Source organism: Marmota monax, unplaced genomic scaffold, assembly GCF_021218885.2.
Source record: "Marmota monax isolate L192 unplaced genomic scaffold, Marmota_monax_Labrador192_F-V1.1 WCK01_AAM20220418_F8-fsc00014, whole genome shotgun sequence".
In the NCBI taxonomy this organism is placed as follows: domain Eukaryota; kingdom Metazoa; phylum Chordata; class Mammalia; order Rodentia; family Sciuridae; genus Marmota; species Marmota monax.
In genome coordinates this window covers 14,547,005-14,566,056 of record NW_026695222.1, presented here as the reverse complement: position 1 = coordinate 14,566,056, position 19,052 = coordinate 14,547,005, and the positions used below count along the sequence as shown (strand labels likewise).

At 41.4% G+C, this 19,052-nt stretch overlaps 1 protein-coding gene across 6 annotated transcripts in view; it reads right to left on the bottom strand.

Annotated features, from left to right (window-relative positions):
- Positions 1-18,196, bottom strand: part of Cbfa2t2 (CBFA2/RUNX1 partner transcriptional co-repressor 2) — a 143,731-nt gene extending 125,535 nt beyond the window's left edge. For 3 of the 6 annotated variants that reach the window (XM_046433611.2, XM_046433612.2, XM_058575693.1), the window contains exon 1: positions 18,053-18,196. In XM_046433611.2, the coding sequence (XP_046289567.1) occupies positions 18,053-18,086 (34 nt within the window). In that variant the 5' untranslated portion in view covers positions 18,087-18,196. Of the gene's footprint in view, positions 1-1,931; positions 3,374-17,663; positions 17,957-18,052 lie in introns of those variants that run through there. The other 3 variants (XM_058575690.1, XM_058575694.1, XM_058575692.1) reach the window with 3 other exon arrangements.
- Between the last annotated feature and the right edge of the window lie 856 nt (positions 18,197-19,052).

The window sequence follows — 19,052 nt, the reverse complement described above, 5'->3', positions numbered from 1 at the left end:
TATGTGCAAGGCCCTAGGTTCATTCCCTGGCACCAAGATAGGGCGGTGGAAATGACATCCATGTACCCAAAGACACAGAAGACTGTTTCCTGCTTATTCCTAATAGGCAAATACTAAAAACAATCAAAATATCCATCAACAACAGAATGGACAAACTGTGGCACATAGCTAGAATTCTATTCAGCAATGAGAATGAACTATTGTTACACACATGAACATGTATTATTATCAAACAAAAGAAGCCAGATACAGAAAAACATGCTATATATGACTATTTGTATAATGTTCCCCAAAAGAGAAATACTAATGAATGTGATAGAGATCAGAATAGTAAGCAGAAGGAGGGATAAGTGGCAAGTAAAAGGCAGAGTGTTTTATTTTTTTGGGGGGGCGGCGTGGCACGGGGTGAGTAAACCCAAAATTGAACAACTTAGGGGCACTTGCCAGCGGAGCCACATCCCCAGCCCTATTTTGTATTTTATTTAGACACAGGGTCTCACTGAATTGCTTAGCGCCTTGCTTTTGCTGAGGCTGGCTTTGAACTTGCGATCCTCCTGTAACAGCCTCCCGGCCACTGGGGATTGCTGGGGATTACAGGCGTATGCCGCCACAGCGCCTAGCAGGAGATGGGTTTCTGAAGTACAAAATGTTTTAGGGGCTGGAGATGTGGCTCAAGCGGTAGCGTGCTCGCCTGGCATGCGTGTGGCCCGGGTTCGATTCTCAGCACCACATACAAAAAAAAAAAAAACAAAGATGTTGTGTCCGCCGAGAACTAAAAAATAAATATTAAAAATTCTCTCTCGGGGCTGGGGATGTGGCTCAAGTGGTAGCGCGCTCGCCTGGCATGCGTGCGGCCCGGGTTCGATCCTCAGCACCACATACAAAACAAAGATGTTGTATCCGCCGATAACTAAAAAATAAATATTAAAATTCTCTCTCTCTCTCTCTCCTCTCTCACTCTCTTTAAAAAAAAAAAAATTCTCTCTCTTAAAAAAAAAAAAAAAGAAAAGAAAAGAAAATGTTTTATGTTGATTTATGTAGTAGTTACACAAGTATGATCGCTGTTACAGTTTGGATCTGGAAGGTCCTCCAGAGGCTTATGTGTTGAAGTGTTGGTCCCCCATGCACCAATGTTCACAGGTTGGGCTGCTGGGAAGTAATTGTGTGGGAGGCCAACCTTACACGTGACTTGAGTTACACTCCCCGCTGGGTGCTGAGGCTCTCAGTCGCAGAAATGTGGCACCCTTCTTGGGCGCAAGGATCAATGTCTCGTGCATGGGTGTGCCTTCCTACAGCCCCATGGGTGAAGCTATGCTCACCTGTTCCTTTGTAATATAATCCCTTGCCCCGTTTAGGATAGAATCTTCCATGGAGTATGGCAATATGTAAATCAATGGATGTGTAACTGATGTGATTCTGCAATCTGTATACGGGGTAAAAATGGGAGTTCATAACCCACTTGAATCAAAGTGTGAAATATGATATATCAAGAACTATGTAATGTTTTGAACAACCAACAATAAAAATTAAAAAAAGAAAAAGAAAAAAAAAAAAAAAGAATCTTCCATGGAAGTGCCTTGTGTGCGTCTCCTTCTCTTACTGTGCCCTTGGGTGTGGCCTAACCAGGTGTCAGTCAACCTGCTGACAGTGGACATCATGAAGATACTCAGCCCCCTGAAACGTGACCCCTTGCCTCATTTGAATAGCTTCTCTTCAATAAAAGGGGTCAGTGCATGCTCTTGCTCTCTCTCTCTTTCTGCAGACCCTTAAGGTCAGAGGAGCCATCACAGCGACCCCAAAGAAAAAGGTATTTGTGTCTCTTGTGTGGTTATTTCGTGCAGCCCAGTTAGCCCAGTTTAACTGGAGTGACCCCTGAGCCTTTTAGTTGCGAGAACAGAAACCCGGCATAATTGGACCATAAGGGTACTAACCTGATCAATGGATACCCTTTGAAGGGTATGTTTTATTCCTAGACACTTCCCAGCCCCTTTGGCTTCCTGGCTGTCATCATGTGAGCAGTCTCCTCAATCCAACACTCATGCCATCATGATATTTTGCCTCACCTCCGTCCCAAAGCAAGAGCCAGATGAACCTGGACTGAAACCTGAGACAAAAAAATAAAAAACAGGGGCTGGGGATGTGGCTCAAGTGGTAGCGCGCTCGCCTGGCATGCGTGCGGCCCGGGTTCGATGCTCAACACACACCACATACAAACAAAGATGTTGTGTCTGCCAAAAACTAAAAAAACAAATATTAAATTCTCTCTCTCTTTTAAAAAAAAAAAACAACAAAACTTTTCTTGCTCTCAGGTATTTTGTCATAGAAATGGAGAGCTGACACATCACTTTGTAAAAATTCACTTTGTGAAAGCTGTATGCTTACAATTTGTGCATTTGTGCATTTTGTCTGTTTAATAAAGTTCAAACAGGGGAAAAAAGAAAGCTATCTTCCAGCCAGATTTAGTAGCACATGCCTATAATCCAGTTATGTAAGAGGCTAAGATAGGAAGACCACAAGTTCAAAGCCAGCCTCCACAACTCAGTGAGGCCCCAAGCAACTCAGCAAGATCCTGTTTCAAAATTAAAAATAAGGGGGGGCTAGGATGTAGTTCAGTGGTAAAGGTCCCTGGGTTCAATCTCTAGTACTAAAAAAAAAAAAAGAAGGCTATCTTCCAAAAAAGCTATAATAGCTAATATTTATAACATCCTTCTAATATTGGCCATAAGCAAAAAATGTGTATTTTTTTTCATTTAATATATAATTCAAGATTAAATGATGGGCTAAAGCCACAACTTGAGTCACCTATAAAGTGCAGTCTAATTATTGAGTAAACATCCAAAGCTCCTTTCTCACTAGGCCCTGTCATTTATATAGATAGATGGACCTTTCTAAATAAGGAAATTTTTACACATCTATTACACATAGACTTTCCCCAAAGATTTCATTTTTCAAAATGCCATTATTCAGAGTAAATAATAAATTTTTTTTTATTTTTTTCCCCTTAATCTGTGTGATCTGAATCAGTCTGTCATGAACGAATTTTTAATTGGCATGGATTCTTCTGCCTGTTTCCCTGTTGAGAATAGGATTCACATCTAAACATAATTGATCTGACAATTGAAGAAATGCACAGATATCCCTTCTTTAAAATAAGTTTGGGCTCTTCCACATATTGCCAAAATCTCCCAATAAATTAACCCTTCGGCAGCTCCCAAGCAAATTAAACCAATTAAACCCTATTCAGATCTTGACTTATTTCTGATAGAAGTTTAAATAAACCCCTCTTGGTTTATGAGCACCTTCAGTGAGTACTCGGCTGATCTTCCCAGATAATCCTGTCACACTTAGTTCCAAATCTGGTCTGGGCACCTTAGCCAGATCCTGTCACAAAGTTAATAAACGGGGGGGGGTGTCTGAGTGGGGATGCTGGGCCAGGAATGGAGTTGAACAAGAGGAGTAAAGAAAAGAGACTGCAGCACTGCAGCGTGACTGTCACATTTTTTTTTTTAGTTGTTGATGGAGCTTTATTTTATTTATATGTGGTGCTGAGAATCGAACCCAGTACCTCACACATGCTAAGCAAGCGCTCTACCACTGAACCACAACCCCAGCTCCAACTGTCACATTCTTGACTCCCAGCTTAGGCAGGAGCTCACTAGGTCCAAGGCCCCAGAGCTGGACAGCTGCCCTTAGACTTTGAGTTGACTAGCCTAATTAGCAGGAGCCAAAGTAAAACTTCCAGGGGCTGCCAGGAGAATCAAGTCACCACATGACCCACCACCAAGGGCCGAGTGATGTCCTGAAGCAACTGGAGTTCCTGGGGTGCTACTCCCCCAGTCCTGCTTCATCTCTATCAGGACCTACACATATTCTTTGAGACAGTAAAGCCTCAAGATGCTTTTTAAGGAAGTGTTTCAAAATCATACAAATTGAGAGACGCTGCACATTATACCTTCTGGGGAGTCACAATTCCAATTGACATGTTAAGGGCTCTGAAAAGTTTTCATAGCTGTTTTGGAATGAAACATGTTAATATTTAATAAACTTAATATGTGTGTGGTGGGGAAAGGGCTGGGGCATAGCTCAGTAATAAAGCAACCCCTGGGTTAATCCCCAGAACCACACACACACACACAAAAAGAAAAAGAAAAAAGGAAAAAAGCCCTGGAAACCTCAAGTGATTTAAAAATTGAAATGATAGTCAGAAATGTACTCCCAGGGACTTGGGAGACTGAAGCAGGAGAATCACAAGTTCAAGACCAACTCAGCAACTTAGTGAGACTCTGCCTCAAAATTAAAAGTTTTTACTTTTAATTGGAGGATGTGGCTCGGTGGTAAAGGGCCACTGGGTTCAAAGTAACAAGAACCAAGAGACTGAAATGGCAAGTGAGCAAAAATAATCCACAAAAAAGGATATCCACTGATAAGGAAATAATTTTTATATTTCAAACAGCTAAACAGCCATGATTTCTATGAAAACTCTCATCATTTACTATATCATTCCTCACAGTCCAATGGTCACAAAATTAGCATGGACTATTTAGAGACATATAAAGATCATAGCACCAAATGTTGATGTTCACAGCTGCAGTTAAGTACTCACTGCCTCTGAGGCATGGATGGCATCCCATTTTTCTTGAAAAATTCTCTGCTTCCACTGATTAAAACAGAATTCTTGTGTCTCTATTCTCAACACAACCCTGCCTACCAGCATCAATTACAAGAGAAAAAGATGAATAACCACTATAAAAACTTAACTGAAACCCATTTTGGGGTTGGGAATGGATGTGGCTCAGTGGTAGAGTACTTGCCTGGCATGTGAGGCCCTGGGTTCAATCCTCAGCATCATGAGAAGAGAAAAGGAAAGGGAAAAAAAAAAAAGTTTCCTCACAAGAACAATCAACAAAGTGTTAGAAGATAGAAGGAAAGACAAACTGGAAGATCTCTCTGAGGACAGAGATGGAATCTTACAGATGTGGCAGCTCCACAGCACTTAACAAAGTCCCTGCATCCAACAACTTCACAATACAGTTGTTAATGAATGGCTGCCTTCACTTAGACCAGGAAAGGGAGTATCACTTTATTTTTATTTTTTTATTTTATTTTTTTAGTTTTTGGTGGACCTTTATTTGATTCATTTATTTTTATGTGGTGATAAGAATCAAACTCAGTGCTTCACACAAGTGCAAATGCTCTACCACTGAGCCAGGACCCCAGCCCAGGAGTATTACTTTATCTTCATTGTTTACATACATACATTTACTTATTTATGGTACTGGAAAATGAACCCAGGGGTACTTTACCATTGAGTTACCGAGTTCTATTTTCTATTTTGAGACAGGGTCTCACTGAGTTGCTGAAACTGGCCTTGAATTTGCAAACCTCCCTGCTTGGCCTCCTGAGTCACTAGGATTACAGGTGTGCTACTTTACCATGCCCCACTTCTCCCCTATTTCTATACATTTTTTTCCCCAGCAAACTTGGTCCCGTAAAATTAGGGAAATCAAACAAATTAGTAGTATTACAAAATTATTCATGTAATAACATAATGTTCAAAACATGGTTAACAATCCAAATATTGGTTCTTGCTTTGTGAGGTAGACAGAAGAGGTATGGATGTTTGCCAAGCATGGTGACGCACATCTGTAATTCCAGCAAATGAGGCTGAGGCAGGAGGATGGCATGTTCAAAAGCCAGCCTCAGCAATCTAATGAGGCCCTAATCAATTTAGTGAGATCCTGTCTCAAAATAAAGAATAAAAAAGGCTGGGGATGTGGTTCAATGCCACTGGGTTCAATCTCTTGTACAAAAAAAAAAAAGTGGGGGTATAGCTCAGTTGGTAGAGTGCTGCATGCACAAGGCCCTGGTTCAATCCTCAGCACTACCAAAAATAAAAGAGTTAAGGCTATCCACATTTCAAATGATGAAATAAACTCAAAGTCCAAATATGAATTGATCAAGGTTGCATTGCTTGTGAAATAAAAGTAAGAAGATTGGGATGATATCCATATCTTCTTTTTCAACTCTATCTTAAAGACCTAAGAACCAGGCACAGGGACACATGCCTATAATACCAGCAACTCAGGATGGTGAAGCAGGAAGACTCCAAGTTGGAGGACAGCCTGGGAAATTTAATGAGACACTGACTTAAAATGGGGGGGGGGGGGGAGGAACACTGGTGATGTAGAGCTCAGTGGTAGAGTACCTCTGGGTTCAACCCTTTGTACCACAAAATCAATAAATTATAGGTACATAAATTAAATAGCACAGAGTTGGATAGGACAACACCTGTAATTCCCAAGACTTGGAGGCTAAGGCAAGAGGATAACAGGTTTGAAGCCAGCTTAGACAACTTAGAACACTATTTCAAAATAAAAAGGGCTGGGAATGTATCTCAATGATAAAGCACTACTGTGTTCAATCCCCAATTGGGGGGGGGTCACCTCAGGTGCTTCTTTTTTCTAAGGAATTAGTATAATGTTGACAGAGCTCATTCCTGTAGCTACCACTACCCGACTTTCAACACCATTTACCAATTTTCCCCATTCAAAACCTTCAAAAAGGGCAAACCAGAGTTATCATGTGCAAATATATTTGAAAAATGAGCACGCTAAAATTGCTTTTGTGAAGTTGCAAAGGCAAATCAGTAAGTAGACTAAAGCATTAATTATCACCACAAGAAAAAAATTGACTTTTCACTATCACTAAAAACAAGAAATCAGCAGGTGCAAATTACTATGCCCATATAAAATGTAAAAACTAATCATCTGGGGCAAGGTAAACACTCCATGGCTGAGTTAATTAAAAGCTCTTCCAAAAGGTGAACAGAAATGCTGATATTTATTTGAAATAAAGAATTTCAAGTTATTCTGAAATTCTGCCAAAAGGCAGAACATGGGAGAAATTCTTAAAAAGTACAAAATGAATATTTTTCATATATATAAAATCTTACATAATAAATGTGTGCCTAAAATTACAAAATAATGGCTGAAGATATAGCCTAGTGGTAGAACATTTGCCTAGCACAAGTGAGGCCCTGGATTCAAACTCCAGTACCACAAAAACTGCCGCAGTCTGGCTGGGCACAAATCAAGCAGGAACAAACTTTATTTCCAAGCTCCCCTGGCCTTTCCAGGGACACCACACACCAACCGAACTTCAGGAACCAACTGGAACTCTCTAGGAATCCCCAGGAGCCGAGGCAGCAGGAGTCTATATACAATTGAATACATAGCCTATTTCAATCCAGCATCATCCAGTCACAGCAATCATACACAGCTTAACTTAATTATCATTATCTTAATGGCTTGCCTCTCAACCATTAGTTCCGGCAAAATGCCAGGGACTGTGGCTCTCAACAAAAAACAAAATACTGATCATGGTTCTGCCGTGAACTACACCCCCAGCCTTTTTTTTTTTTTTTTTTGGTAGTAGAGATTGAACTCTGGCAATTTACCACTAATCTACATTCCAGCAATTTAGGAGGCAATTTAGGAGGCTGAGGCAGAAAGATTACAAGTTTGAGACAAGGCTCAGCAATTTAATGAGATCCTGCCTCAAGACAAAAAAGCACCAGTGGGTCTAATCTCTAGTGCCACAAATAAATAAAGTCTGGGGATGTAGCTAGCTCATAGGCAGAACACTCCTGGTTTCCATCACTAATTAATCAAATTAAACCAAATAATTAAGGAGTGACCCCAAGTTATGGCAAGGCCCAGGGTCCTGAGGATGTTAGGTAAGTGCTCTAGTGCTCTAACACTGAGTTACAGCCACAGCCCAGTTTTGTTTTGTTTTAAAACAAGGTCTTACTAAGATATTCAGGCTTGGCTCAAATTTGTTATCCTCCTCCCTCAAACGCTCAAGTACCTGAGATTACAGGCATGAGCCAAGGCACCTAGCCCAAGCTAACTTTTCAACTCAATATATTGATTATAAACTCTCAAGCTTAAAAGAAAGAACAAGCCAGGTGTGGTCATGCACACCTGTAATTCCAGCAGCTCAGGAGGCTGAGGAAGGAGGATCACAAGTTCAAAGCCAGCCTCAGCCAATTAACAAGGCTCTAAGCAATTTAGGGAGACCCTTTTTGAAAATAAAAAAATCTCAAAAGGGCTAGGGATGTAGTTCAATGGTTAAGTGCCCCTGGGTTCAATTTCTAGTACCAAAAAAAGAAAGATTGACTTAACTAAACACTCAACTCCAACTTGCAGATATTTCATAGAAACATGGTTAGTAATTCTAAAGCTATTTTTGGTATCTTCTATGATTGAACAAATAAACAGGTAGATTGTGGATAAGAGGAGTTGACCTTTTCAATACAAAAAATTTGCAAATATGGAAAGGAGAAAGGCTAAAGGAACTTTGCCGTGTTGGGCTGGAATTGGAGGAATTAGCATGAACTCATGTTTTTTATCATATATAGACAAAAACAGAAATAAATCATCTATATACAGTGGCACAAGTATGTAATCACAGCAACTCAGGAGGCTGTGAAATAGGAGAATCGCAAATTCCAGGTCAGTCTCACTAACCCAGCCTGATCCTGTCTCAACATAAAATAAAAATGAAAAGGAGCTGGATTTGCTGTCATATACCTGTAATCCAGCAACTCAGAAGGCTGAGGCAGAAGGAGCACAAACTTGAGGACAGCCTCAGCATCTTAGGGAGACCTTCAGCAACACAGCAAGACCTGGTCTCAAACATAAAAACATAATAGTGCATATCTGTAAACCAAGCAACTTGGGAGGAGGAGGCAGGAAGACCACAAATTCTAGGCCAACCTGGGCAATTTAGCAAGACCCTAAGGAAGCCGGGCATTGATGGTGCACACCTACAATCCCAGTGACTCAGGAGGCTGAGGCAGGAGGATCTCACATTCAGGGGCAGCCTCAACAATTTAGTGGGGCCCTAAGCAACTTAGCAAGACTATCTCAAAGTCAAACATAAAAAGGGGCTCAGGATGTGGCTCAGAGCCCCCTGGGTTCAATCCCCAGGACCAAAAAAAAAAGGCTGGGGTTGTAGTTCGTGGTAGAGAACTCCCCAGTTCAATCCCCAATACTGCAAAAAATAAAGTGGCTTATACAAAAATATACATAATATATTTTAGAAGAGCTAAGAGTCAAGCATTGTATAAACTTCCATCAACAGCAGACCATACATACAGTGGTCTATACATATACAGTGGTATATGTCATAAAAACTGAGGCATGCAGTAGGCCATGCCACCTCAGTTTAAGCCCAATATAAGATTCCCACAATGACAAAAATCAACTAAGGATGCATTTCTAAACACATTACTTTCAGGCTAGGACTACAGATCAGTGGCAGAGCAACTTGCCTATCTTGCACCAAGCCCTGGGTGCAATCCCCAGTATCCCCAACAACAACAACAAAAACCAAGAACATATTCCTGTCATTAACACATGACTGTTATCTGGCCAGACCAACCCAAGGGAAAATTAAGGAGAACCTATAAACACCTGGGGAATCCGAAAGAGGCCAAGACCATGACCTCTACCCTCAAGGCTGGTTTCATTTCCCTATGGGAAAAAAAAAAAATATTAAAGACAAAAAAAAAAACAAAAAAAAACTGCCACATTTTTAGTGGGGCAAAAAGGTCAACACATTAGTTTTTATTTGGGGGACAGAGAGTAGGTAATGGGAAATGGTGAGAACAGTGAACTAGATAAAAATTACAAGGGACCCAGGACTGCAAAAGAAATAAAAATTTTAAAAATTATATATTTAAAAAAAAAATTATATATTTAAAATATATAAAAACTACAAATGAATTAATTGAAATTCAGTTACGTATGGCTAGTGTAGTTCTAGGGATATGAACCTAAAGTGAAAATCTGTGCTATTTGAATGTCTGTTCTCATATGGCTTCAAAAATCAAAAGCAGGCAGGACCTCTGTATGGCTGGCTAAGTTAACAACAAAGGAATAAGGGAGACATTTGTAAGAGTAGAAAAGGTCAAAGTAATATGTCAAGGGAGACTTGCAATGCCTGATATTAACATTTCACTTGAGCTGCTGCAGAGGTCAGATTACATATTTGTCCCCATCAGCTAATTTAATTAAAAGGTCTAGCCATCTCTGAAACAATAAATTCAGACTGAAGGATACCTACTTCTGGGTTACTCTGAATTTTACTTTGATTTCTACATTTAATTAAGCAATACAAAACCTAGGGGAAGGATCAAATCTTAAGAAGTCATATTGAAAAGTAGTCCATATACCACAGTTCAGAATCTGTATTTGACAACTCCTCACAGAGCCATACAAAATTAACATGGACATTTTCTTGAGCTTTTGATGTTCACTGCCATCATCTGCTTCACAGTTAAGATCAGGAAACATACGGGATGGATTGGTAAAGGCTGCTGAGTTTCTGTTATGTTTTTTCCCCTCTAATTCATATCTAAGACCAAGTTAGGACACCCCTGAACAAGACCTTTGATATCCATCTTTAAATCATCTCAATTCTAAGAAACAATTGTTTAGTTAGTTAGTTAGTTAGTTTTACGGTACTGGAGACTGAACCCAGGGGCACTTTTCTACTGAGCTACATCCCCAGCAGCAGCAGCAGCAGCATTTTTGGAGACAGGGTTTTGCTGCTAAGTTGCCCAGACTGACCTCGAACTTGTGATCCTCCTACCTCAATCTCCCAGGTGGCTGGGATTACAGGCATCTGATTCTAGGACAATTTTATTTTACTTTTTTTTTTTATAATTGTAGATGAACACAATACCTTTATTTTATTTTTATGTGGAGCTGAGGATCGAATCCAGTGCCTTACACCTGTAAGATGAGCGCTACCACTGAGCCACAGCCCCAGACTCTCTAGACTTTAAAATAAGAGACATTAAGGAAAGAAATTTGAAGAAATATGATGGAAAAGTCAAGTATCTTAAGAAACCTCTGGGCTCCTCTAGAACATTCATCTAAAAACTCTAGTAAAAAGAAGCAGCCATGTAATGGAGAATTTAAAAAATGGTTCTGCCAAGTGAAGAGGCACACAACTGTAACCTCAGATACTTGGGAAACTGAGGCAAGAGGATCTGAAGTTCCAGGTTAACCTTTAGCAAAATTCTGCCTTAAAAAAAAAATATTTTTTTGGGGGGGGGGGACTGTAGCTCCATGGTGGAGTACTAACATTTGTGAGACGCTGGGTTCAATCCCCAGTACCACAAAAAGAAAGAAAGAGAGAGAGAGAGAGAGAGAGAGAGAGAGAGAGAAAGAAACAGGAAAAAAAAAAAAAGAAGGCATATTCACTTGACATATCTGCTACTGACTCATTTGCAAAGTATAACTTATTGTACCCCAGTCCCTGTAATTTCAGATACCCTCAAGGCCTTCAAGATGCCAGAGACAAAAACCAGAGACAGAGGAAAAAAGCCACTTCACCAACTGTAATACAACCCAGAAACAGGGTCTGTCACATGTACATACACTAGTGCATACTGCACACGCACACTGTCAACACAGCTCTATTAAGGTCCAAACAAGAACTAAGATTCACTCTAATTAACCTTCAAGCTTTCATGAATTTGAAGCAAATGTTTACAATCCAGTGATCACTTTCTGTAATATGAGGTTCAAAACACTTCTCTGAAATTAAGAAATGAAGATAAAACTGAAGGCAAGAAACACAGTTCACCATCTCTCTCCTCCATATTCCTTGTCTTGGAAGAGATATAAACTTAGTGAATTAACTAATCTTGATCCTAGTGCTGCATTATATACTGCCATTTAAAACATCTTTCTTCATACTTACAAACATTCATTAAATTCAAATAATTGAATCGGGGAATAATGGCACACATCTGCAATCCCAGCTACAGGGGAAGCTTAAGCAGAAGGATCTAAAAGCTTGAGAACAACCTGGGCAATTTAGCCAGTCCTTGTCTCGAAAATAAAATTAAAAGGCTAGGCGCAGTGGTGGATGCCTATAATCCCAGCAGCTTGGGAGAGTGAGGCAGAGGGATCATGAGTTCAAAGCCAGCCTCAGCAATGGCGAGGCGATAAGCAACTCAATGAGACCCTGTCTCTAAATAAAATACAAAACAGGGCTGGAGATGTGGCTCAGTGGCCAAGTTCCCCTGAGTTCAATCCCCAGTAACCCAAAAAATAAAATTTAAACTAAATTAAATGAAAAGAGTTAAGCATGGGGGCTGGGGATGTGGCTCAAGCGGTAGCGCGCTCGCCTGGCATGTGTGCGGCCTGGGTTCGATCCTCAGCACCACATACAAATAAAGATGTTGTGTCTGCTAAAAACTAAATAAATAAATGTTAAAAAAATAAATAAAAGAGTTAAGCATGTAGCTCAGTGCCAGCGTGCCCCTGGGTTCAATCCCCAGTACTGTTGAAAGAAAGGAAGGAAAGAAGGAAACAAACACAACTAAAGAACAAGCTTTAAGTATCTCTCTCTGCTTATTTAATTCTGCTATGAGCTGGGGACTCAGACATCTTTCTGTTTGAAGTATATGCAGAATACAAATAAGTTTTGAATGACAGTCTCAGGAAAAATGGAATAGTCCAGTAAGGTAATTTAAGAAGGGTTTAATAAGGTAGTAAACAAGTGTGAATGGGCATAATATATTTACAAATAATAGTAACTCTTTGGGATCAATGAGAGCACTTTTATGCTAGAGGAACAAAGGGAAAAAATTTCCCAAACCCAGAAGGAGGGAATCATGTAGAGAGAACCTTATTTATTTGTTTTTTATTTTTTTATTTTATACTGGGGTTTGAACTCAGAAGCGTTTTACCATTGAGCCACACCTCCATCCCTTTTTATTGTTTACTTTAAAAGGGGGGGGTATTGTGGCTCAGTGGTAGAGAACTCGCCTAGCATGCATGAGGCACTGGGTTAGATCCTCAGCACCACATAAATGTAAAATAAAGATATTGTGTCCACCTAAAACTAAAAAATAAATATATTGGGCTGGGATTGTGGATCAGTGGTACAGCGCTCGCCTAGCACGGGCAGGACCCAGGTTCGATCCTCAGCACCACATAAAAATAAAGGCATTGTGTTGTATCCATCTACACCTAGAAAATAAATAATAATAATAAAAAAAAAAGAACAGGGTCTCACAAAGTTGCTTAGGGCCTTGCCATATTGCTTGAGGTTGGCTTCAAATTTATGATCCTCCTGCCTCAGCCTCCCCAGTCTTGTCATATATTGTACTGATGAAGATTATAAGTTGCTGGGGCTGGTTTAAAGCCTCTGTAAATGTTACCTACATCTTTACCCAGTCCTTACTTAAACCCTCAAAGAACAACTAGTTATGCTTCCTTTGTATCCCAAAAGCCTTTGATTATAACATTGAAAGCACTTTATAACTGTTTAAGTCCCCATAGACTGAGATCCTAAGTCATCTTTTTGTATCCTTAACCACAAAAAGCAAACAAAACAGCCTATCAAGCATTGTTTAAGTTGTTTACATAAATTAACACAAACATCACATTAACATATATTACTCTTGCCCAGTGCATGGCATGCATATAATCCCAGCAATTTGTGAAGCTGAGGCAGAAGAATCACTTGAGCCCAGGAGTTGCAGGTCACCCTAAGTAACAGCAAGACTCTGTCTCGAAATAAAAAATAAAGGTCCAGGCATGGTGGTGTACCCCTATAATTCCAGCAACTCGGGAGGCCGAGGCCGGAAGACCCCAGGTTCAAAGACAGCCTCAGCAACTCAGTGAGGCCCTAAACGACTTGGTGAGACCCTGTCTCAAAATGAAAAAAATAAAAAGGTCTGAAAATGTGGCTCAGGGGTTAAATTACATATAAAATAATAATAATAATAATAATAATAATAAAAAGAGCTGGGATGTAGCTCACTAGTAGAATGATCCTGGGTTCAATCCCCAGTACCACAAAAAAATAAAAAAACTGGGGATGTAGCTCTGTTGTAAAGTGCCCATAGGTTCAATCATCAGTACCAAAACAACAAACTATTAATCATGGCAATAAAACTGTAAATGAGGGGGTAGGGTTGTGGCTCAGTGGTAGATTGCCTCCCTAGCATGTATGAGGCACTGGGTTCAATCCTCAGCACTACATAAAAATAGATAAATAAAACAAAGATGTTTTGTCTATCTACAAACAAAAAAAAAATTTTTTTTTTAAATAAAAACTCTAAATGAGGTAGGACTGCTGTGTGTGTGTTACTTGGGATTGAACCCAGGCATGCTCTACCACTTAGCTAAATCCTCTCCTTTTAAAACAGGGTCTTGCTAAATTGTCCAGGCTGGCTTCAAACTTGCAATCCTCCTGCCTCAGCCTCCGGAGCAGCTGGCATTACGCATGTCCCACTGCATCAGGCTTAATGTAAGAACTTTCATTGTCTCAATTTCACAGATGAGGAAAATAAAGTGTAGAGAAAGTTCCAAAGTCTCAAAGCTTATAAAGACTGGCCAGGCACAGTGGTGCACACCTGTAATCCCAGCAGCAGTTCAGAAGGCTGAGGCAGGAGGATGGAGAGTTCAAAGCCAGCCTCAGCAACTTGAGGCCCTAAACAATTCAGAGATCTTGTCTCTAAATAAAATATTTTAGGGCAGGGGATGTGACTCAATGTTTAAGCATTTTTGGGTTCAATCCTTGATTTAAAAAAAAAAAGGGCTGGGGATGTGGCTCAAGCGGTAGCGCACTCGCCTGGCATGCGTGCGGCCCGGGTTCGATCCTCAGCACCACATACAAAGATGTTGTGTCCACCGAAAACTGAAAAATAAATATTAAAATTCTCATTTTCCTCTCTCTCTTTAAAAAAAAAAAAAAAAGGCTTATAAGGACTACCCACCAGGTTTTCAACCTATGCCCAACTCTAGAATTAATTTCAAAAGTTTAGAATTTCAAGCTAAACTGTTACATTTTACTACTTCTTTTTTTTTGGGGGGGGGGGGAGTACCAGGGATTGATTTAACTCAGGGGCACCTGACCACGGAGCCCCATCCCTAGTCCTACTTTGTATTTTTTTTTATTAGAGACAGGGTCTCACTGAGTTGCTTAAATTGCTGAGGCTGGCTTTGAACTTGCAATCCACCTCCCTAGCCACTGGGATTACAGACATGTGCCACATTATACTTCTATTGAATAACCCAGATTTTTTTTTTTTTTTTTTTTTTTAGAATTTAATCTTTATTTTGTTGTTGTTGTTTATGTGGTGCTGAGAATTGAACCCAGCCTCACCAGTGCTAGGCAAGAGCTCTACCACTGAGCCACAACCTCAGCCCCCAGATTTTTTTTTTTTTCAGGAGTAGCAGACCTAATGGGTTGAAGGAAAGGTGCCACTATAAGATCAATGATCTCCATCACCAGAGGAATAGTTACTATTCACACACTGGGATGTGAAAAGACAATACTGGAACTTCTACAAATATTTATTTTTAGCTCATTCTTTTGTAAAATGTTGCATGTTACAAAATATATATAAACTACAACTATAAATTTTTTTGTATGTGTGTCATACTAGGGATTGAATTCAGGGCCTTCACATGTTAGGCAAGCACTAAGCTACATCCTCAGCCCTTTTCTAAATTTTGAGATAGGGTCTAGACAACTTCCCAGGCTGGCCTTGAACAGGGTCTAGACAAACTGCCCAAACTGGCCTAGATCGTCCTGCCTCAACCTCCTTAGCAGCTGTGATTATAGGCACATGTCACCAAACCTGGCAATACTATCATATTTCAATGCAATTTACTTGATTCTTCTAGATTAAAAGAAAAAGTACAGTAGGGTGTGGTGGCACATGCCTATAAAATCCTGAGAAGCTGAAGCAGAAAGATTGGGAGTTAGAGGTTATCTGGCAAAAGACCCTGTCTCAAAAAATAGAAAGAAAAAGAGAAAGTATACCAAGTGAAAGTGGTACATGCTTACAATCCCAGCTATCCTGGAAGATTTCAAGTTTGAGGCAAGTTTTGAGGATTTAACGAGAACCTTTCACAAAAAAGGGTTGGGATTTTAGTTCAGTAGTAGGTAGCCCCAGCATTAAAGCCTCAGTACTACAAAAGAAAAAAAAAAGAAAAAGTTACATTAACAGAACCAAAAGTACTTATAAAAACAAAATATTTAGATATAAAAATTTTAAATTCAATCAGGCATGGTAGCACATGCCTGTAATATCAGTTACTCAGGAGGCTGAGGCAGGAGGCAGCAAGTTTGAAGCCAGTCTGGGCAATTTAGAGAAACTTTGGCACATGCCTTGTAATCCCAGCAGCTCAGGAGGCTGAGACAGGAGGATCTTGAGTTCAAACCCAGCCTAACAAAAGCAATGTGCTAAGCAACTCAGTGAGACCCTGTCTCTAAATAAAATACAAAATAGGGTTGGGAATGTGGCTCAGTTGTCAAGTGCCCGGTACAAAAAAGAAATAAAAGGGGGCTGAGGATTTAGCTCAGTAGTAGAGTGTTCCTGGGTTCAATCTCCAGCACAGCAAAAGGAAAAAAAAAATTAAGTTCAGATAAAAGATCCAAACTTGTGGGGTCACCTGTCTGTGTCTCTATTGATAAATTTCAAAAGGTATGGCTCAAACCAAAACCAGCAACTGCAGATCTAACTAGGAAATGCATAAACTAAATCTACTTTGTATTTCTTCAATGCAACATTTAAGGGGTACCAAAGAAGGAATAAAGGCTGCATAAAACTTTCCCCCTTTTTTTTGCATTACAATTCTTATTATACATACAGAGCACAATTTTTCATACCTCTGTATATAAAGTATGTTCACGCCAATTCATGCCTTTATACATGTACCTTTCTGTTTTTGCATTACAATTCTTAATACACATATATACCACAATTTTTGTAAGGCTTCCCTTTTATTATGTGGTGAAGAACACTGCTTTGGGGCTAGAGTTCTAATGTCACTCGGTTTCATCCTCTGCAAAATGGGTGTATTTAAATACAAAGCTCTTTAGATTTTCACAATGCTTAAACAACTGAGAAACCATTTATCTGTTTCTTCATTTACTGGGTCTCTTCCTTCTCTCAACTAAACTCAAAAGCAGTCTGGTCTATCTTTTTTTGTTGTTGTTGCTATATTTTCAGGGCCTAGAATGGTACTTTTTACTCAAGAGATGATTTAATAAATATTAAATGAATAGAATTGTAAAATGCCTCGTGCATGAAAACTGTTGGCTATTATTGCTATTCTAATGAAAAAGACTTAAAACAATTAAAATTTTATTGTTCTTATTAAAAGATGCCACCCTTCCCCCAAGGATCTCACAAGTCTAGGAGGTACATTCGATAAATGCTGGAATGGCGAAATGGAGGTAAGAATAACAATTGGACAATTGGATCATAGAGTACGACTAACCAACGACCACATAAAATCTTAAATACCCAACCAAGAGTCCAATTTCAGACTATTCCAAGTGAGGTTCACACAGAATGATTAATAAACTGCGATTACAATAATGACAGTTTTCACGCTGGTGTCTGTGCCAGGGTGTACCAATCATTCCTCTAGCTTCACTACACCCAACTCTGGAGAATGGAGAAAACGTTTTTCACACCCCCATTTTTCAGATGGGTAACTGAGACCAGGGGAGAGCCAAGGTGACAGACATGAATGGGGGCGGGGGGGGGAGAATGGGAACCTAGGCAGTCCGACCCCTGAGCCTGCACGCAACAGGCCCCTCTGCGGCGCCATTCTCACCTGCTCCAGCACTGACCACACAGCTCTCATAATCAGGCGTGTGTAATATTTCCCCAGAGCTGGACTTTTGGCCCCAGCGCCTGGAGAACAAAACAATTCTTGTCCGCCGCAAGTCGGATGGACGCCCGCCCGGCTGGGCTTCGAGGCCGCGGTCCCCAGTTTCACTCACACCTTGAGCCGCTAGACACCCGGAGGCGCAGGAAGCGAAGGGGTGGCCTCGGGGACCCGCGAAGCCCGGCCCGCCCGGTGACCTTGGACTCGCCGCCCTGCGTAGGGCCTCAGTTTCCCCATACCGGCCTCGCTCCGGGAACTCTTGGGAACCTCGCGTCGGTGGAGCTGCAGGCCCCTCACACGCCCCCCTAAGCCGCCCGCCTTCCCTCCCAGCTTACTCTGGAAGGCGGCCGCTCCAGGGACGCCCACCATCGCCGACGGCCACACGCCGCGCGCCTCCGCCCGCGGCCCGGGTGCCTCACAGGCGCCGCCGCAGGACCTGAGGGCGCGGAGCCCACCAACACCAGCTCCGCTGTCGTCGCCGCCGCCGTTAGGCCGCGCGCAACCCCGCCCCCCTGCTGGCCCCGCCCCGCCTCCGGACACGCCCCCGCCGCGCGCTCTCCCCCGCCAGACCAACGCACGCGGAAGCCCGGCCTTAAGACCTACTCCCGCTAAACCCCGCCCCCTGACCCGATCCGCCCCTTCCGCGCGAACCTATGGACCTATCCCGGCGCATCCTATTTCTCAGACCCACCCCCCCTGCGTCACGCTCTCGCGTCTCGAGCCGTAGCTTCTAGTCCTGAGCTTCCGGATATGGCCAAGGCAGCCCCCGAGGCGAGGGAGATGCGGGGCGGGGCGGGGGGGGACTGGGCGGAGTCGTGGGGGCGGAGCTTAGGGAAAGGTAACAGGTCTCACCTGAGTTCACCAGGTACAGGCCTGATTACCTTTGCCCAAGTCTTTGAGCAAGTTACTTCCCTTTTTGGGTCTACAGCGTTCTAAATGCCTAAAATGTCATAAAATTAGTAACTGTTAGTTACCATTGTTATTGAGCCCTTTGTCAGGTTCAGGTGCTGTTTTAGTACAATCCCTGCAGTTAATCCTCCCAGTGGGATAGAGAAATATTATTCCGCCTTTTCTACATATGAGGAAAGATCTTGCCCATCCATTTCTGTTGGAGAAATGAAAACACAGAGGCCATAAAACCAAAGTAATTCTGGCTTCAGATCTAGTGCTTTGAGATTTTCTGAACTACTCTGACTCCAACGTCTCAGAAAGGGGGATTAAACCTACAATAAGGGATGGGGGTGTAACTCAGTGATAGAATCCTTGCATAGTACGCACCCGGCCCTGGATTCTCCAGGACCCCCAAATAAATAAATAAATAAATAGTAGTATGAG